At 39.5% G+C, this 22,292-nt stretch overlaps 2 protein-coding genes across 3 annotated transcripts in view; one reads left to right on the top strand and one right to left on the bottom strand.

Annotated features, from left to right (window-relative positions):
* LOC136710711 (uridine 5'-monophosphate synthase-like) overlaps positions 1-22,292 on the top strand; it is an 82,971-nt gene that overhangs the window by 1,974 nt on the left and 58,705 nt on the right. Inside the window, exons 2-4 of one of the 2 annotated variants that reach the window (XM_066686490.1) lie at positions 993-1,146; positions 3,611-3,874; positions 4,539-6,006. In XM_066686490.1, coding sequence (XP_066542587.1) covers positions 993-1,146; positions 3,611-3,874; positions 4,539-4,627 — 507 coding nt within the window. In that variant the 3' untranslated portion in view covers positions 4,628-6,006. Of the gene's footprint in view, positions 1-992; positions 1,147-3,610; positions 3,875-4,538; positions 6,007-22,292 lie in introns of those variants that run through there. The other variant, XM_066686487.1, reaches the window with a different exon arrangement.
* On the bottom strand, positions 7,659-20,605 carry LOC136710713 (uridine 5'-monophosphate synthase-like). The gene is made up of 5 exons (XM_066686492.1): positions 20,562-20,605; positions 20,086-20,205; positions 16,697-16,850; positions 8,585-8,848; positions 7,659-8,061 (listed from the first exon to the last, which is right to left on the bottom strand). The coding sequence occupies exons 1-5, from the start codon at positions 20,565-20,567 to the stop codon at positions 7,964-7,966; spliced, it is 642 nt and encodes a 213-aa protein (XP_066542589.1). The 5' UTR covers positions 20,568-20,605; the 3' UTR covers positions 7,659-7,963.

The following is a 22,292-nucleotide window of genomic DNA, read 5'->3' as shown; positions in this document are numbered from 1 at the left end:
ACTCAAGAGTGGTATTCTCAAATGGTCTGATACTTACAAGTTTGAGAAAGGGCAAATTTCTCTACCATTTAAAATTCAAATGAAGTCTGTAGGTGAAAGTTTAAGGAAGTTATGGTGAAATGTTCGGCAGAAAATTGAAAAACAAATAAAATAATTTCAGTGCATTCCTATGGGAGCGTACCCACCCTCTGAACAAATGCTTATAGCTCGGAAAGATTTCCCCACATCACTTAACCACATATACCGTTGCTACAAGGAGAGTATGGGGATCGATATGGTATAAAAAAAATATGCAGATTAAGTGAGAATTGAGCATGTTATGACGAGTTAAAAACAGGAGAAAAGTTTAGAAACCGCACTCTGAGCCGCTCTAAAAATACATTGAACTCAATGGGAGCCGAAACCGTCCCTAGTGCCGAACAAAAATTCATAACTCAAAAACCGTAATTTCAATAATGCTCAAATTTACAGGTGCTAGAAAGGACAAGTTTCTCTACCATTTAAATTTTTTTAGAAGTTTCTAGGTGAAAGTATGAGGAAGTTATGGCGAATTGTTCGGCTGAAAAGTGGGGAAAAAAAAAGGTTTTCGGGCAGAGATCCTTCAGTGTATGACATCACCCCACTCTAAGAGCCTCCTATTTAAATGAATGGATGGATGGATGGATTTTGAAGGAGGGATAGAAAGAGAAGGATGAGTGCAAGAGGTCTGAAAACGGACATGATGGGACCTGGTACGGTAAAATTATGCAGGTTCCTTACAAATGTGGCACCATTTCAAAGGGAATTGAACACGCTCCAACGGTAGAAGGTTTATTGCCAAAAAGCATTGTTACAAAGAAATAACCTACCATTCACAATATATATATATATATATTTTTTTTTTTTTTTACTTTTTTTGTGCCATGTTTATATTGTTTCATGCTGAAATTGCTCTAAGATGTGCCTTTAGTGTGTTTTTACACTCTTGTTCACACTCTCACTCTTCCTCTCAGGTGTCCAGACTGCTGTATGAGCGCGCTGAAGAAGCTGAAGCAAAGTTCGACTGTGTGTGTGGCGTCCCGTACACAGCTCTGCCGCTGGCCACCATCATCTGCGCCAACCACAACCACCCCATGCTCATCCGCAGAAAAGAGGCCAAGGACTATGGTAATCATTCATCTCCTTATTATACTTCTACCGTGCAGAGACAGTGTGAGACGATGAGGAACTCCACTCTGCTCTTCCCTCATCACACAGCGTAGTCCAGGCCAATGTGATTATTTGTCAGATTTACATTTCAGCATTTAGCAGACACTCTTCTCAAGAGCATAATTTCTCAGAAGCATAATTTTAATATTTTTTCCCCCGCATCTTGCCCTTCAGGGCTTTCGTAGTCCTGTCTCTCATTCATGAGAAAATAGAACTCTTGGAAATTTGTATTAAGTGTTTTTATAAAACAAACAATTGTTATGGAGGCCAAAGCTGCTTTGAATAGTGGCCTTCATCTTGTCTGCATTGTTAGGTCTTGTGTCATCTTTCTCTTGACTATGCCCCATAGATTCTCTGTGGGGTTCAGATCAGGTGAGTTTAATGACCAGTCATTGGTGCCAAGTCCTACTTGAAAATGAAATCCACATCTCCACAAAGCTTGTCAGCACAGGGAGGTATTAACTGCTCTAAAATGTCCTGGTAGATGGCTGCGCTGACTTTGAACTTGTAATAAAACAGTGGACCACCAGCAGAGGACATGGTTCCAAACCATCACTGATTGTGGAAACTTCACACTAGACTCAAGCAGCTTGGACCGTGCCTCTCCACTCTTCCTCCAGACTCTGGGACCTTGATTTCCAAATCAACTTTCATCTGCAAACAAGATGCTAAGCAACAGTCCAGTCTTTTTCTCCTCGGCCCAAATGAGACGCTTCTGCTGTTGTCTCTGGGTCATGAGGCTCTTGACACAAGGACTGCGACCTGTGGTGGCTCTTGAAGCACTGACTCCAGCAGCAGTCCACTCCTTGTGAATTCACAATCCTTTCAAGTTTTTCCCAGTTGCTTGTGCACCTTTTTCTACCAAACATTTTTCCTTCCGTTCCACTTTCCATTAATGTTCTCGGATACAGCAGGAAGGTGTCAACGTCTGCCATCTGTCCTTCAGCAGTCTACCCCATGATCGTGGAGCCTACTGAACCAGACTAAGGGACAATTTTAAAGGCTTAGGAAGCCGTTGCAGGTGTTGTGTTGATTATTCTAATTTTCTGAGATGACTTTAGGGTTTTGGGCGGCACGGTGGCGCAGCAGGTAGTGTCGCAGTCACACAGCTCCAGGGGCCTGGAGGTTGTGGGTTCGATTCCCGCTCCGGGTGACTGTCTGTGAGGAGTTGGTGTGTTCTCCCCGTGTCCGCGTGGGTTTCCTCCGGGTGCTCCGGTTTCCTCCCACAGTCCAAAAACACACGTTGGTAGGTGGATTGGCGACTCGAAAGTGTCCGTAGGTGTGAGTGTGTGAGTGAATGTGTGTGTGTCTGTGTTGCCCTGTGAAGGACTGGCGTCCCCTCCAGGGTGTATTCCCGCCTTGCGCCCAATGATTCCAGGTAGGCTCTGGACCCCCCGCGACCCTAAACTGGATAAGCGGTTACAGATAATGGATGGATGGATGGATGGACTTTAGGGTTTTCATTGGCTGATGGCTATAATCATCAACATTTAAAAGAAATAAACACTTGAAATGGATCACTGCTTAATGAAACAGAGTTTCATTTTTTAATAAAAATTAGAATATCAAAAAGTTTATTCAAGGTGCAAGTTTGGTGTGTTCTCCCTGTGTCTGCGTGGGTTTCCTCCGGGTGCTCCGGTTTCCTCCCCTGGTTCAAAAACACACGCTGGTAGGTGGATTGGAGACTCAAAAGTGTCCGTAGGTGTGAGTGAATGTGTGAGTTTGTGTTGCCCTGTGAAGGACTGGTGCCCCCTACAGGGTGTATTCCTGCCTTGCTCCCAGTTATTCCAGGTAGGATCTGGACCCACCGCCGCCCTGAACTGGATAAGGGTTTACAGACAATGAATGAATAACTTGAGATGCACATGTATGTCAGGCACGTGAGCGTTTTATTGCAGCCTATAGGAGTGATCAACACAGTCACGTTTTACCAGGATGTTTCTATATTAATCAGCGTACACACGTGGACAAAGTTATTGGTACCCCTTGGTTAATGAAAGAAAAGCCCACAATGCAATAGGGATAATCTCACCCTGGAGAGGATTGTGAAACAAATCCCATTCAAAAATGTGCAGGAGATTCACAGAGACTGGACTGGAGCTGGAGTCAGTGCTTCAACAATCACCACCACGCACAGACGTATACAAGACATGGGTTCTGCCATGTATTTCAAAAGTCAGAAGCAAAAAAAAGAAAAAAGCAGAAACAATTTCACTTTTATATAAATCTTTTTAAAAGGCCATGTCGCCCTCACACTTCACTTACACTAAATTAAACACTTTAAACAATGTCATAGTTCAAGCGTAAAACCCCTCTGATGTGAGACACCACAGGTACATAGTTTTGATTGAGGACAAATGTATACCTTAGGTTCTGAGTGAAACGCTGGTTTATTTGATCTGAGATGTCTCTCTCCTCTCAGGGACGAAGCAGATGATCGAGGGCATTATCAAGGCAGGTGACGTGTGTCTGATTATTGAGGACGTGGTGACGAGTGGCAGCAGTGTGCTGGAGACGGCTCGGCTGCTGGAGAAGGAGGGGTTAAAGGTGAAGGACGCCGTGGTGCTGCTGGACCGAGAGCAGGGAGGACGAGACACGCTCGAGGCCGAGGGGATCACCCTCCACCCGGTCTTTACCATCTCCACCCTGCTGGATGTACTGCTGGACGCCGGACGCATCGACCCAGGTCAGTTTCTCTTCCGTTCTCATAGTCCTGGACCTGCAGCTCTCATCATTAGTGAATCCAGCTGTTATTCTCCATAGAAAACATGAGAAAACACTGGATGTTCTGAAGCAGCTGCACATGAGCCTGAGGTCACCGTACTCAGTGCTGTGTGTCAGCTCAAGGGGCAAAAAACCCTCAAGCTCTGGGGTGTGGGGCAAATAATAAACCCTCGATAAAACAGCAGCACCGTGAATAATTCAGTGTTTACTTTATAAAATACATCAAATACAATCAGTTATTCAGAATCTAATATCAGTTTTTATATGTTTAAATATCTAATATCAGTTATTCAGGATCTGTTATAAATCATTCATGAACAAATATCATTTATTGATTAAGTGCAGTGCACTTCTCAGGATTTACAATCAATTGCTAAATTAAATCTATTCTGTCTTTGTATTATTTTTTAAATACAAACTAGTAGTCAGTATTTACTTTCAATTATTCAGTTATATTCACTCTCATTAGTTAATTAACCCCTATCAAGTGTTCTGCTGTAAATAAGTGCTATTGATTACTCAGTATTAGTTATGACTGAGTGTTATTTTATAGAAATAATAGTAAATATAAAGTGATTCCTTTATGAAGTTCTTATTAAAATGTGAATAAATGTTGCTTGTTGCAGACACACACACGAGAGTGAAGACTTTCATCGAGGGAAACCATCCATCCATCCATCCATTATCTGTAACCGCTTATCCAGACCTTCACTAAACCACCAGGGAACAGCTCCCCCAGAGGCGGAGAGGAGGAAACGAGAATTTAAAAAATAAACAATTAAGTTAATGTATAAATAAAATGAAAACCCTAACAGAAATTAGCTGTAGAATAGCTCATATGACCAGGCTAAAAGAGAGCTGTCTGTATGTTGCAGTGAAATGACCTGTGTAGGCAATGATTTCTGTTTTTTCTGTATTTATATTCAACCACATAACACAGAATATTCCTGCTCCTGTGGGAGGAAAAATGATCTAAAAATGTGTTTGTGTGTGCAGCAGTTTCACTCCCATCCTGTCTGCTGATGTTTAAATGAAAGTAACACACCTGTTATAGTCTGTGTTTTCTACAGAATAATGCTATAAATTGGTTTGAATCTATTCATTTGTCCGTTATTAGATTAAAGTACTCGTTATAGTGGTGGAGTCCACAGGACTAGACTCACTGGCTCCTAGAACCCCCCTGAAGTTTTCTTCACAGTGAAAGAAGCACGCAAAATATCTGGTTCTCACATTTCCGTGGTCACGTGTGTATTACAGTGCCTGTATATGACCTTCCACAGCTACTGCAGCAATTATTGGTGTTTTTTTATTTTTTATAATATTCTTCAAATGATGGAGTCATATCTGTTGACTACCTGTGATGGGCAGTGAAGATTGTTTAACTGTTTTACGGTGTAAACCTGTCATCACACATCGCTGTGCTTACCAGTGTGCCATACAAATAGTGAGACTGAAAAATTATACAAGTTAGTTCCGGTAGAGCACTCTGATTCGCGATAAGAGCACGTTTTTTTCCCCCCACAAACACTGTATCAGTCCGCTGAACGCCGTTGCTAATTCTCTACGGTGCAGCTCAGCTGTCGTTATCACATTTTTCACCGTTTAATAAGCTTCAGTTAATGTTTTGCTCCAATAAACTGTCTTCATTGTACTTCGAGAATAAAATACCGATAAAAATATCATGTACGTAATTATACTCAGTTGTTATTAACACGTTTAACTTGAAATAAATGGAGAGTGAGGGCAGTGACTCACTGAAGAGCTGTAGAGTTCGTTACTGTGACGTAGCAACATGCTACTTGTTGAGGAACTACAATTTGGTGGAAGGATTTACTTATTTCATAAATACTTTTGACATAACTTTTATAGTTTATATATTTACTGAACTGTTATATAAAAGCAGTAGAACACTCGAGGTCGTGTGTTATCATGAAATAACCGCACGGCTGAGATGGACTATTTTGTGCCGCATCACAGCCATGCTGTTTATATAACGCTTTTTACAAATGATACAAAGCAGCTTCACAGAAATCCAGTAAAACCAGGGGCGACAGGGGTAAGGAAAAAATCCCTCAGAGATGAAGAAGAAACTTTGAGACGAACCAAGGCTCATGAGGAGGGACCTATCCTCCTCTGGTCAATCTACAAATTATTGACAAAAGGTCCCTGTACCATCACAAAAGTCTGCTTTTCTGATCATGTGTACTGACAATAGTAATAGTAGATAATGAAAGCAGTGATGGTGGTAATATGTAATTATTTGAGTGACCATTGTGAGTTTTTCTTTCTTTAAAAGAAGGGTATCAATTTTGTCCACGTACATGAAGCGATAATGGACACAATTCCTATATTTTATTTGCATCTTTGCTCTTTACGGTCAACATTCATTCATTCTCAGACAGACTTGCCCCAGTTAGCAACAAAAGTTAATTTATTTCAGTAATTCAGTTAAAAAATTAAACTGTATATTTACAGGAGGCACGGTGGTGTCTATGTCACACAGCTCCAGGGACCATCTTTCCTCTGTCTATTGAAGCTGCTCTAAACACAGTGCACACACCACTATAAAACCATTTATCACTGTCAGAATCTTATAATTGTTTAATAAGTGGATTTGGGCTGTGTATATCTCCTGTTGAGGTGACAGTATTCTAGGTGTTTCCATGTGAAAATAAAGTTAATAATATGAAGATTTCCAGTTTTTCTGTTACAGTGATGTTTTGTTTCTAAAAGGTATGATAAAAGTATGTGTACCACTTTAGTAACAGGAAATGAGATTTAAATTGGGAATAAAACATTAGTTAATTGCTGCTTACGGTGAAATAATAAAAATGCATTCAGATTGTATGGTTTCGTAATAAAAGTATACACCATTCTAAGTTTGTACTTGATAAAGTCGGGCAGTGTATTTTAATTTTAAATTTTAAATGTGTTAACTATAACGCTAATTTTCAGCGCTGGGTGTTCTGAGGTCAGCCCTTAGTTTCTCTGAATAACAGCGTAGCCTTGTGGCCACAGCAGTAAATTACAGCTGACCGTTTGAATTCACCGACAAACTAACGGCTCGACTCAGATCCCTAGTCCTTGTCAGAGAACGACTACATCTCTGTCTTAGGGCTATAATCTTTACTAAAAACAACAGAACTGCAGGTGTGACGGACCTTTTGATTAATACGGAATATAAAAGTGTGTGTGAAGAGTACTGAATAAATGCAGTTTGTACGCTGAAATAAGACACGTAAACTGTTTTTATTCATAACTTGTTATTACATTAAAAATGATATAAAGTATTTTAAAACTGAAGACAGCATACATTAATAAAAACTTTTTTTTTCTCATCACATTTCTCATGTCCCATGATGAAAGGTCAAAATAATTAGTTTCCTGAATAAGTGAGTGTCTGAGTTCCCTCTCACTGTTCCCTATATAGTGTTCTACACAGTACAGTCTACAGTCTAGTGATCAGTGAATGAGTGAACAGGTGAATCATTTCAGACACACCCCAGTGTAGCTGCCGCATTGAAAATGAATAACTTCCGGTCGCCGAAAACCCTTTTTCCACTTTTTAGCTGAGCATTTCGCCATAAACGTCCTTATACTTTCACCTAGAGACTTCTTTTTCAATTTTAAATGTTAGAGAAATGTCCCCTTTCTAGCTCCTGTACATTTGAGACCGTCTGAAAATACGGGTTCAGTTATGAATTTTTCTTCGGCTCTAGGGAGTGTTTATGCTCCCATAGAGTTCAATGTGTTTTCAGTGCAAAGAAAATTGTCTGCGATTAACTCGTTATGACATGACTAATACTCGCTCAAACAACAAAATTATTACACCACATTGAGCGTCCTTGTCACAACCCTACAGGTGTCTTACCCAGTGTGTGTGAGACAAAAAAAAGAAAGATAAAATTAGGGTGCAAGATTGATCCAAGCAGCACAGCCATTTCATGTTTCCTTTAGGAAAGGCAAGTTTCTCGTTTTATTTGTTGTATTCTTTATGGAACAGGGCAACATTCTTCTGAATCAAATCTGCTGTTTGTCAATTGTTTTCTCCTCACACATCATCTCCTTCGCCTCTGGGGGAGCTGTTCCCTGGTGGTTTAGTGAAGGTCTGGTTTCCCTTGATAAAAGTCTTCACGCTCCTGCGTGTGGCTGCAACAGGCAACATTTATTCACACTTTAATAAGAGCTTCATAAAGGAATCACTTTATATTTACTATTATTTCTATAAAATAACACTCAGTCATAACTAATACTGAGTAATCAATAGCACTTATTTACAGCAGAACACTTGATAGGGGTTAATTAATGAGACAGTGAATATATTGTAACTGAACATGAACAACTGAATAACTGATATTAGATATTTAGAAACATAAAAACTGATATTAGATTCTGAATAACTGATTGTATTTGATGTATTTTCTAAAGTAAACACTGAATTATTCACGGTGCTGCTGTTTTATCGAGGGTTTATTATTTGCCCCACACCCCAGAGCTTGAGGGTTTTTTGCCCCTTGAGCTGACACACAGCACTGAGTACGGTGACCTCAGGCTCATGTGCAGCTGCTTCAGAACATCCAGTGTTATCTTATGTTTTCTATGGAGAACAGCAGCTGGATTCACTAATGATGAGAGCTGCAGGTCCAGGACTGAGAACGGAAGAGAAACTGACCTGGGTCGATGCGTCCGGCGTCCAGCAGTACATCCAGCAGGGTGGAGATGGTAAAGACCGGGTGGAGGGTGATACCCTCGGCCTCGAGCATGTCTCGTCCTCCCTGCTCTCGGTCCAGCAGCACCACGGCGTCCTTCACCTTTAACCCCTCCTTCTCCAGCAGCCGAGCCGTCTCCAGCACACTGCTGCCACTCGTCACCACGTCCTCAACGATCAGACACACGTCACCTGCTTTGATAATGCCCTCGATCATCCGCTTCGTCCCTGAGAGGAGAGAGACATCTCAGATCAAATAAACCAGCGTTTCACTCAGAACCTAAGGTATACATTTGTCCTCAATCAAAACTATGTGCATGTGGTGTCTCTATGACACTGTTTGAAGAGTTTAATGTAAGTTTAGTGAGAGGGCGGCAGGGCCTTTTTAAACTGAGCAGATAAATTAATTTTCCTGTTCTAGTTCACAGGATCCTTTTTAGTTTCGTGCACACAGAAAATACTGCTGGTATGAGGCAACCGACTGTTGTCTTGTTAGACAGCAAATCTTATATTGTTCGATGTGAAGTTTCATATTTGTTTGGAGGTTCACTTCACTCGAAATGTCCAAGTATAAAAGGAGTCTTCAAATGGTTCTACAAAGAAGAAAGAAAGAGATTGATTTTTTTAACTTTAACTTTTCTAAATAATATTTGAATACTTGACTAAACTGACCTTAAGAATAGACAAAGTTGTGGGACTCTTTGTAAAAGCCAGCGATAAAAAGCTTGATAAATATCAATAAAAATAAGGAGCTAGCTGCCATAAGTGAAGAATTAATGTAAATATAAGTGTCTTCATTCTATCTAATGCTTACAGGCAGTGATGAAATCCACTAAACAAAAAGGAAATATAATATATATATATATATAAAACAAAATGTTAAAATTTTTATAATTACCAAATGTAAATACAAGTGTATGGACTAGGGTCAATAGTGCAGCAGAATCTGTCAACACCAAGTGGCAAATAGGACTGTCACAATCATGAAAATTTAGATGATGGTTATAGAAATAATTGTGAATAACTTTTCTTGCCGTGTGGTCCATGTTCATGAAGTTCATCAGAGTAGGAGTGTTGACTTAAGATCAGATCCATCTCTTATTTACTTTGACTTGCATCAAGAAATCCTGAAACTCACTTATATTAAGAAGCTTGACGAATACTGACCAATGTTGCCAGCATTAAAATACCAGCCCAGTTTGGCTCACTATTATCATCATCATCATTAAGTTATACTGTTAAAAAAATTAATAAATAAAATGTGTGTGTGTGTGTATATATATATATATATATCCATCCATCCATTATCTGTAACCGCTTATCCAATTTAGGGTCGCGGGGGGTCCAGAGCCTACCTGGAATCAGGCAGGATGACACCCTGGAGGGGGTGCCAGTCCTTCACAGGGCAACACAGACACACACACATTCACACCTATGGACACTTTTGAGTCGCCAATCCACCTACCAACGTGTGTTTTTGGACTGTGGGAGGAAACCAGAGCACCCGGAGGAAACCTACGCGGACACGGGGGGAACACACCAACTCCTCACAGACAGTCACCCGGAGCGGGAATCGAACCCATACCTCCAGGTCCCTGGAGCTGTGTGACTGCGCCACCGTGCCGCCATATATATATATATATATATAAAAAATAAAAAAAAGAAAACATATGTACTGTACATGTACTAGGGATCTGCAAAATAATTTTCTGGTATTTTGTTGATAAGGTATAAATTGACTATATTTTTGCATTATTCAAATATGTGAAAAGTCTTATATGTTACTAGCTTGCATTTCTAAAAAGATATGAAATGGACTAGAAGTCATTTATCCAAAATGTCATATTAATAATGCATGCTTCTTACCGTAAATAAATAAGTGAATCAAGGTTGTGTCTGGAATGAAGAGTTTATAGGAAGATTCTGTAAGAGGTCTGCCTGGGGCTGGGGCGAGGCTGCCTGCTAAGGCACCCCCAGTCACTAGACGGAGACAGAGGCACTCTTAATTTGGGGCAATTGGTTCCACCTGGGCTACTCCTACTTAAGGGAAGCCAACACATGCCTCAGTGCTCAGTCTTGGGTTTCTCTTTTCAGAGTGCCGTGCAAGTCTGGCCGGTATTTTGGTAAAGGCTCCTGAGTTTTCTCCTGGGTCACTCTATCTTCTTCTTCTTCTTCATCTTCTTCTTCTTCTTCTTCTTCTTCTTCTCCTCCTCCACCAGAGCTTTCCCTCTGGTTTTTCTCTTGGGAAAAACCTGTGAAAATTTTTTTTAAAAGTTAAAAAGTTAACAGAGGAACAGTGTCAGGATCACGAATTACTGTTTCTGCATGAAAATTGCAACGGGTGGAGCTGGGGAATTAATGGAAAATTAAATCAATTTCCACATTCAGAATCTAATTAATGTAAATCTTGCAAATATTTATTATTTTGATGTTTCTTTTAATTCTGGTCATTCCATTTTAATTTTGTTAATGTCCTGGTGTGTGTGGGTGTAGTGTCCCTTTTAAACTAACGATACTGAGCTGTAGTCATGTGATTCTGACCCATCCAATCTGCCACATGGAGGCAACAGAACCTAAACACCGAGAAAACTGCTGCGTCAAAAATATAGCACATCCTGTGTCTGTCAGTTAGTTCACAATTCCAATGTAAACACTGACAAAAACAGTTTAACACAGACATATTTCATTAAACACTCAATTCACCTGAGATGAATGTAGACTAAACACACACAAATGTTAGTTGAGTGCTACAGTGACTTGAGTGCAGCATGATTTGGTGGAATTATTGGTCATTGTACGTGTTATGAAATGTGCCTTCCACATTTAACTCATCCGTGACAGTGAACAGAAACACACGCACACACTAGGGTCAATGAACACACCTGGAGCAGTTATGTGCCTTGCTCATGGGCACTGCACATGTGGATGGTGATGTAGGAGGGCAGTGCGGTTCCTTCACTCTCCCCATCCGCAATTTTCCTATTGGTCATGGGAATTGAACCAGCAACCTTCTAGTCCCAAGTCTGCTGCTTTTTCTGTAAACACAACCATTCACAGTAGAAAAAATCTTCTCTGGTTACTGTTCTACTGACTGTGTCTAGCAAAACTAAAATGGGTAAAAATGTGGCTATGATCATGGAACCATAGTTTGAACAGCATCCTGACATCAAATATAACCACAGAGGGCTGCATGGTTTTCATTCCAAGCAGGGGCACAGGCAATTCCAGTTCTTTTAATAAACTGGTTTCCAACAACTGATTAGGTGATGCTTCTACCTTAACATAATAAAAACCTGCAAGACCTTTGCAATAAGGACTAAACACCTCTGATCTATAATATGCTGAGAGTAAAAAATATAACTTAACTGTCCTTCTTTAACACATTTGACCTGTAAAATCAGTACATTGACCACGACATTCTAGAATGTTGACTGAGCCAATGGACTGTGAGTAGACTATAAGAAAGGACCAATAAGCATCCAACAGAAGTATTATAAGACCTGGATGAGTAACTGAAGGATTTCTTCAGAGGAATGCATGTAAGTAGCAGCACAGCGGTAAAAATAAATAAATAAATTAATTAACAGGCTGTTCAAAGAAACTAATATCTCTGAATGAGAAATCAAATAGATAAGGGTAAGTTAGATAATCAGAACTCCTGGTAACCTGCAATTTAAACCAACCCCAAAGCGCCCCCCCCCCCCCCCGGTTTTCATTTCAACAGCGAAATTGAACAGCTTATTACCATTAACAATCAATATATTCTTTAACAAATTCGCCAATTTTACTGAGTACATGATTGCGTTAGGTATAATCTTCTAATTGTCATTTTACTGTAACTGGAAAAAGTGCCGTTAAACGGCTCTGACAGGACACTCGCGCGAGACCACAGCGCGAATATTGCTGGCCCGTTAGCTTCTTGGCTAACATTACAATTTTCCGTTCCACCTTAAATGGAGCAATAGTTCCTATTTGCCGTTTAAGGTGGAACAGAAAATTCACCTTAAGAAATTTTCCAAGTTCACTTCCGAAGTGCTTGTTTCACAGTACAACCACATCTGTGCCATATATGGCTAAAATAAGCCACTAGATGGCAAAATAACAACACAACTTCCATACAGTGGAAAAACTACACGTTTAGCTTCATTCCGCGAAAATTATCTCTTTATTTTCAAAGTGTCTCAAAAATATGGAAGGCTCACTGAAGACAGACTATTAATATCCTGAAGATGAAGAAATTTTACTGTGGAATTTTTTTGTAATTGCCCTGTGAACATAGCACTGGACATGATAGAATGTGTGGAGAAATTGCACATTTGGCTTAATTCATTTGATATGATCTCTTTATATTCAAAGTGTCTCAAATCTGAAAGGCTCATTGAAGACATAATATAACAGACTATTAATATCCTGAATATGATGAAGTTTTACTGTGGAATATTTATATAGCCAACTTCAGCATCGTATGTTGCACTCGATGAATTTCCCGTTCAAATTCACATTCATTTCAGAAAAGTCTGATTTTTTAAAACAATTTTTATTATTTCTAAAATAATACATTCAATAGTATCATTTCACACTTATCTCTGTCGTGAAATATAGATCCTATATAGATCTGTTTCTCAGGCCAATTATAACCAAGAGAAATGCACCTTACATTAAATATTAATCATAATAATCAAAGATCTTCTAGCATTTGTTAATAAGCATGAAGGTCAAGAAAGACAATATTTATAGACAGTTAAAAAGCCCTGTCCAAATCTGTTCCTCCATAATCAGACACAATAAATGTGGATAAAAGTTCTAGCTAGGAATACAAATACTACATTGTAATTATTATTTAGGCACTACGGGGGATCAGTGTTTAAGTTCGAGGAATATTTATAGACTTGGTACCTTAAAGCATCAAGTAGGAAAAGATTTCAACTATACAGCGCTTTTAACCCAAGTGGTGCACCTGTGTTACTAGCATACTTTGTGGCAACTTACCAAAATTTGTGAGTTTATTACCTCAAGTAACATTTATATCTGCAATAGGGTAGGCAACTATAAGGCCTCACTTTATTTTGCACTTGTTTGGTGCCCTAGCAGTGACAGTTTGTGTAAAAAAAAAAAAAACCTCCAGCAACACTGATGTGTCTGAGACACTCATAATAGCACCACCCACAATACACTGAGTGTCACCTCTGAGCTGAGAATGATCCACCACCCAGACATCTGGACAACAGCAATCCTGTGGTCAGAAACTGAACAATGGTCAATGTGACAGAGGGTACAGTGGCAGAGAAAGCCCAAAAAGCACTGCAAAAATACAAGCTTCAAAACACATCCATCAAAACAACACCTGGGCTTCATTTCACAAAAATGATACATATTCAGAAAACAAATGCAAGTTCTTAAACATGATCCAGGTTCAGAAAAGCTGCAAATCCAGTTACAACACAACCAAAGTTTTCTGGAGGACCCTGAAAGGTGTTGCACCTACAAAGATATGTGATGTGTGTACACAGAACAACAAAGCCCCACCAAAATCTGACTCACACACACGTCACGAAGCAGCACTGGCACAAGAGTTTGCACTCTACATTCTTGTTGTTTCTGTATGAAAGGTACTATACAAATAAATATATTACATTCAATTGTATTTAATTGGTTAGTAGCATAATTTTTGTATTGTATAAAATCTAGTAGTTAAAACAAAAAGCAAAATGTTTCCCTTTAACCAACAAACGTGTCTGGTAAAACGTGTCTGTTGTGTGGATCACTTCCATAGGCTGAAATAAAATGACCACTTGCCTTACACAGATGAAAGGTAACAATCACATGAGGTACTTGATTTATAACACAGTATATTATGGGTTATGGCAACATTTCTGGAGATACTAATTATTTGTCTAAATTTACATTATTGCCCCAGTCTACTGCCTACAGAGCACAGATAGTAGCCTGGGAATAAAGCCCTGTTCTTTGGTTTATTTGTAAAAGTAAGAAGTGTGATAGGGCCTCACTCTCCAAACATCAGAGTCCGTCACCATCTTCAAACACAGGCTGAGGACTCATCTGTTTGTGCAGTATTTAAATGACCACTAATCCTGCACTTATCAACATATTGAACTGGGTCTCTTTCTCAGGTCTCAGCAATTATTGTGGTGAGGTGTTGCAGTGTGTGAGTGTGTATTACGCTCTTCAGGGTTCAGCAGTGACTCCTGTATTGAGTGGGGTCTTAGTTCAGTGGAGTTTGAACTCTAATCCTGTTTGTCTCGGAGAGTGTGTATTCTTTGAACATGATGACAGATCTCTGTAGTAAGAAGTGTTTACTAAGTGCTGAAATGCAATTCTGACAATTGACCACTTCGGCCGGGACTGTGCTGTGTGATGATTAGGGGTGTGACGAAATACTCATCTCACGAGACAAGACGAGATACGATAGTGTTCTCGATAATGAGACGAAACAAGATTTTTAAATAGTTTTAAGAAAACTGAAGAAAAGACGAAAAATATGTTTGGAAAAAGTTTTGGTTTTATTTGCTTTATTAAAAAACGCAAACTCAGCCGACTGGTTTCTCTCCTGTATGACTGAGTCACCTGAGACTTAACTTTGTAGGAAATACGCAGGAGTTTCTAGCTTTTAACTGAAGCAGTGTGTGACCTAACAGGACCCCTTTCCACAGCACAATAAGTGCAAACCATAACCAGTCATATTAAATCTATGCTTAAAATGTCCAAGACTGTGCAATTTTTTCTTCAAACACAATACAGAGCTAAGAGACTGGTACTGACAGAAAATAGTCTCATATCAACTGCAACAAAAATGCCTACGTCTCTTGTTATTGCTGTGGCTCTAGCACTTGACTGTGGAAGTCCAAGGCATTTGAAAGTGTTGTCTGTCCTTTTGCCATTTTCTTTACCGGCACAACTGGCTTAAGAAGAGAGCCATGGAGGTGCTGTAAGTGTTCTTGCATAGTGCTTGTATTAGCTGTGGATGAATACAGCGCCAGAGCCTCAGATAAACTGTCAGAGTCAAGACAGGGTCATTGTTTATTTTTTGTTTGCCGTGGAGTGAGATCAGACATAATACTGTGTAAATGTTGCAGAGTTCTGAAGCGTCCTGCTGAGCTTGTGAACCACAGAGAAACGTAACCAACGCAGAGCCGTGCCTCTGAACAACGTGCATGGTTTCACGCCAAACACAGTCGCAGAAACACACACAAACAGAGCATGTTCCTATTTTATTATCTATTATTTATTTATAAGGAGCACTGTAAATGACCCCATTCAGCTCCACTGGGTGATAACACTGTATCTGAGTCTCTGAGAGTTACTAAACCTCAACACGGACGAAGCCACGGTTCACGCTGAAGAACCTAGTCTTCTTTGGTTCCAGTTTGGAACTAACTTTTCTAGTTCGCAAATCAATTGAGGTCGTTGGAATCTTGCCAAACAGTTCCAAATGTATTTCACGAACTAGAACTATTCCTGTCTGTCACCGTTTATTTTTTCCACTGGGAGCCCAAAATGCAGCCAGACATATGACTTAAAAACAGCGGGAGCATTTTCTTTGAAAATGTCCTCCAACTCCAGCTGTTCCTAGAAAAGCTCCTCTGTAACTAAATAGATAACTCATCACAAGCTATACCTCTTCTGCTGAGAGCTGCTCTGACTTATGAGCTGTCGCGCTTGCTGCCATCGCTGTCAGATCCTTCTTAAAAAGTTCACACAATCAAACGGGTATAAACTTGACGAGAAATATGTTTTAATCTCACCACACCCCTAGTGATGAGGGAAGGCAGGGGCCCATAGCATCCACCCAGAGAGCAGAGTGGAGTTCTTCATTGTCTCACACTGTCCCTGTACTGTAGAAGTATAATAAGGCGATGAATGAAAAAATATTAAAATTATGCTTCTGAGAAATTATGCTCTTGAGAAGAGTGTCTGCTAAATGCTGAAATGTAAATCTGACAAATAATCACATTGGCCGGGACTATGCTGTGTGATGAGGGAAGAGCAGAGTGGAGTTCCTCATCGTCTCACACTGTCCCTGTACTGTAGAAGTATAATAAGGAGATGAATGATTACCATAGTCCTTGGCCTCTTTTCTGCGCATGAGCATGGGGCAGTTGTAGTTGGTGCAGATGATGGTGGCCAGTGGCAGAGCTGTGTCCACATCACTACACACACAGTCAAACTTCACTTCAGCTTCTTTAGCATGCTCATACAGCAGTCTGGACACCTGAGGGGAAGAGGGGGGTGAGAGAGTGTGTGAAAGAGTGTGTGTGTAAAGACACCTGGTAGGCACCTCTTTCAGTGAGTGATTTCAGCATGAAACAATATATAAGAAGCTCTGGAGCACTGCACATGAGCCTAAGGTCACACCAAGTGTCACCAAGAGTGGTATCCATGGGTTACCTGATTTGTGTTCTTGAACTGTGCATGTGAATGGGTCAATAACAAACTACACTACACAGTAACAATGAAGGTGACAAACAGCAGGCAAAAAGCACTTGACGCTATTATATGAAAATTGGGAATTATGAGCCACAAAATTTAACAGCTGTTTTGTAAATATTGCCCTATTGTGTGTGTGTGTGTGTGTGTGGTGGGGGGGGGGGGGGCGCTATTTAACAATAAAATGTTATTTGCAATATGTAGCATTCCTCCTTGCGCCCAGTGATTCTGGGTAGGTACCAGACCCACCGCGACCAAGAAAGTGGATAAGGGTCACAGACAATGAATTAATGAATATACAGCATTGGAAATTAGAGTTGCTGGGCCCAATGAATTATTTAAAGTGAATTGGTGTTCTCCATACTACAAAAAGGGTGTTAATAATAATTATTATAATAATAACAATAATATTAAAAAAGCTATTGAAATGTATTCCCAATAACCCATCAACACAGGCCTGGAACAGTTACATTAACTAATATAAGAGGTGTGGTGTAGTGTAGTATTTCTTGTGGGTTGCACTTGATCAAATATCATTATTATTATTAACTTCTTTCTGTAGTATGGAGAACACTAATTCTATATATTATATATACATATATTAAATTGTTACATACCCCCATCCCCTCTATAGAGCAATAATTATAAAACAGCTCTATTATTATTAGTGGCTCATACGTCCTAATTTTCAAATAATAAATCACAAAGCGCTTTTCCCACCCTCTGTTCGTCACCTCCGTTTTTACTGTAGTTTAGTGTAGTTTGTAAACTACTGCAAGTATCAGTAATGGTCTAATTTCACTCCTGTGTTGTTTTAGTGTGTAAGAGACTACAGACACGACACACATTTAGCTAATTGTCTGTATTCCCCCGTTTACAGGTAAAAATCTGAAATTAATCAATATCATTCATCCTTAAATAATAAACACACAGTCTCTCAGATACACTTCAATCTAATTTACTTTGCTTTTACAGACATGGGACACTGGTGTATTTCTGATATTCCGACAAAAAACAACCTTGAATTAAACTATACGTCCTTACAAACGTCAGAGACAAAATTACAGCTAATGTATGAGACCCATCCCTGATCTGTAAGACAGTAAACCCTTTAACGAACAGTCCTTTTGACAATTTGCTGGGATTTTTAAATAAAAATTTCCTTTGCACAGAAGTACAGTAGCGAATATTCAGGAGTCTCTCTGTCACCCTCTTTTCCTCTCACCACACAACTATATTTATACAACAACATATTCACAAAAAATTTAAAACATCATATTCTAACCAAAGCCGTGTAGATTGTGTAGATATTGTTTCATTTCATAGATGCCATTAGATAGTGACAAAATAAAAGACACTGCAACAGTTACTCAGCGGAAAGAAATTAATGTAGGATTTTTTACTTATTATTTTACATTTTTTATTGAGGATTTTTTTTTTACATCTTTACATTCTTTACATTTTTACATTTATTTTTACATTTAATGTCAAACCTCTGTCTTACCTGAATTCTGTGAAGCTGGTTTGTGACAACATCAGTTGTAAAAAGCTCTATACAAATCAATTTGATTTGATTTGATTTATTTACTTATTTATTTTTGTATTGGATCACTGGTCATTGCTGGACTGAGAACAGTCCACCGACCAAAAACATCCAGCCGACAGCGTCCTGTGTCACTGATGAAGGACTAGAGGACGAGCGACACACACTGTGCAGCGACAGATGAGCTACTGTCTCTGACTTTACATCTACAAGGTGGACCAACGAGGGAGGAGTGTCTCACAGAGTGGACAGAGAGTGGACACAGCCCAGCTAGCAAGGTAGATCTGGGCTGATTCTGGCTGCACGTTGGCACTGTCGGCTGGCTGCCGTCTCGGCGTGAATTAATAATCAGATTACCACCTCTTCTTATAAGGAATACAACCATCTTAAAATAAAGTTTACTGAAATACAATAATGCACTTTATATTCACTGTAAAGCCTCTGAAAATGTGCTTGGGCCCGGAATGACTGTCTCCCAACAGTGTCCCGGAAGAGTCGACACACCAGTGAGAGCTTTAAAAAAAGCGTGGTCCCCCTCTTCCAGGACGACCTCTAATAGAATCTGCTCCAGGACCGAGAGGGGCATCTGTTAAAGACGTTCTAGAAGAGTGCAGATATTGTTTAACAGTTTATTTAAATTTAGTGAAACAAAAAAGCTAAATATAAATTTACCACAGAAACCAACATTCCAATTAATTTTTTAAAACAAACCCCAGTTTTCTCATTTGTGAAGTCTATTGCACATGAAGCAAAATGAAAGTTGAAATGCCCAGTTCAGCTTCAAGAACAGACACATAATAAACACCTGCTCAATGGAGACGGTAAACATTCTGTCTCCTTTACTGTTAACAGAAAAAAACAAGGTGAAATCCAGACTGAAATTAATATAAATACTATTTAACAATGGAACATGTCTAATTTGAGTTTATCAGATGCTGTAAATAACTGATTTTAAGTCACACTAGTTCCACACTGACATGTGCCCTTATAAATTCATATAAACCATCAGACCTCGAACGCTCCTCAGTCTTTCCCTTCTTCTGTTTACTGACCTTTCCTTGTACATTAGAGCTCACCGTTCTAAAATACAGCTGGAATTTAAATGATGTAAGTTAATTGAAAATTAGGTTTATCAGCTACATTTACAAACATTACGTTGTTTGCAATTTACCAATGAAACAAAAACAATTTAAATAACTCAATACAACGACTTTAACAAGTGGTCTCTCCAAAATGCAAAACATCACAGTACAATGTACAATGTGTCTGAAGAGGAAGCTGCATGTGTGTGTAAATATGTTTGTTTGAGTAACAGGTGTAAATACCCTGCAGGTGACATGCTCCCTGAAAGTAACCGGCACCACCACCTACGGAGCTGTGGGGTGTCACTCTCACAGACAAATGACAAAGTTTAGAATGCAGTTTAAAGCCTTACTGGAAATGTATCCTCAAAAAAGTCATAATCTGAAGTAATCACCTGACTGAAGTCAAAAGGCCAACCAAGGGCCATGGAGAGTTCATACTGAAACATCCCATAGATACAGCTGAGAACATTGAACACTGAAGGGTCAAAAGTGGCCTGAACGTGGGCTGGATGCTGAAAAAAATAAAACATAAAAGGAGATTACAGTTTATGTGTGATATGAATGTTCATAGTAACTACATTTATAAGCTTTTCTTTAAGTCAAAAATCTTGTTACTTACACGGAGGCAATATTATCAGCGAGTTTTTTGTGTGTGTAATTAAGTAACTCTGTTAATTATTTGGCGAAATCAACCACAAACAACACGCGTGCCGCAGTTGAATATTCGTGTATTTATCCTCGACCCTCCTAATACATACTGAAATAACGTATTTATAACGTGTTCGTGTATCTAGCAAAAACACTGACAACAACGAACTTTGTAATTATACTTACAAACAATACTTACAAACAAAATGTTTTTACTCACCGACATAACGTGCTTTTTCCGTTAAAAAATTCAGTTTGAGATTTTTTTGGGCGCGAGTGTGAGCTGTGTTCGAATTCACGAGGGTAGGGAACGATTTCGGACACTACCTTAAAATAGTGTACTATATAGTGACTAGAGCGCCATTTGGGACACAGAAAGTCACTTAGCGGTCTGCAACCCTTATCAAGTTCAGGGTCGCGGTGGGTCCAGAGCCTACCTGGAATCATTGGGCGCAAGGCGGGAATACACCCTGGAGGGGGCGCCAGTCCTTCACAGGGCGACACACACACACACATTCACTCACACGTACGGACAATTTTGAGTCTAGAACAAATTATGAAGTTAAATATTTTTTGAATAATGTATTAAAACCCCAGTCTTTTATTGTGAAAAATCTACTTCAGGTTGTCATGGGAATCGAGAAGGGTATCTCTGCAGGCCGGAGGCAGCTCCAAGTGAGTGCAGAAGAACGACTCAAGCACGTCGCTGGCTTCGAGCTGTGTAGTTGTCGTAAAGGCTCTGGAGACGACCCAGAGGCTAAAGAACCCATTTGATTTGTTTTTAAAAACAGGGCTGATATGGAGCTGTTTCTAAAAGCTTGTGTTGATTACATGTTGAACATGTAATAACTGTTCTGTTTTCAGTGTTAATATTGTACCTTGTAAACATTGAGTACATTATATGGAGTACATTTTCAGCATCATGTGATTCACAGACTTGTTTGTGGTTGGATTAATGTGTGAAATTCCTGCAATAAATAAAGAGAATAACCATTTAACTGAGACCACACTGAGAATGATAATGTTTACTCACATAGAGGCTACTACTCACTTCCTAACAAGAGACATGACCGTAAATATGGGTTCATCAGTGCAGATCAGTGCTGGGGGGCTATATATTCCTCGCCTGGTGTTAGGTTCATGTTTCTCTACTCCAGAGAATCCAGTTCTATTGTCAGTGTTTCTCTACAGGGATCAGAGAGGCAGTGTGTGCACGTCTGTGTTAGAAATGGGTGCAACTTAATGTAGAATACATTCGTTACAACTTTGTCCTCAAATATTTGTACATATGGTGTGTTTCTGAAATAAATGAAACTGAATAAATGAACTGTATTAAAATAAATGGATAGCCCTTCGGGCGACACAGTGGTGAGGCAGGCAGTGATGCAGTTACACAGCTCCAGGTTGTGGGTTTGAGCCACACTCCATGTGACGGTCTGTGAGGAGTTGAATTAGAAAAGCAGTTTCAGACAATGAATGAATGAATGAATGAATGATAGTCCTTCTACAAATTCACAAGCACAATCCAGGTAATAATAAAGGGAGTCTTTCTGACAGTCTGAGACAGTGTTATCCAACTCTGATCCTATTCGACCTGTTCAAACAAACTTGATTCAACTAATTGTGTGAGTAGGGGGTTCCAGGACCTGGTTCTGATGCCGAATCAAAGCGTGTGATCATCTGAACACAAAGAGTAACACACAATACTCTACAACAAGGACATACTTCTATAAAGAATCATTTAAAACCACACAGAGGAACTAGATGAAGTACAGTGAACGTCTCTGAATGTCTGTTTATATTCTTAATTGAGCCAAATTTCCTGAAAGATTTCACCACTATCTCAGAATTCATTAAACCATAACTACATTACAGTGAGTTTCCATCTTATTAAGTTCACCTTGTAGCTACAGGCACTGACTCTAGTGTCATATACACCCACTGTGACCGA

This window comes from Hoplias malabaricus, chromosome 12 (assembly GCF_029633855.1).
Source record: "Hoplias malabaricus isolate fHopMal1 chromosome 12, fHopMal1.hap1, whole genome shotgun sequence".
Classification (NCBI taxonomy): Eukaryota; Metazoa; Chordata; class Actinopteri; order Characiformes; family Erythrinidae; genus Hoplias; species Hoplias malabaricus.
This window is presented reverse-complemented; position numbering and strand designations above follow the sequence as displayed.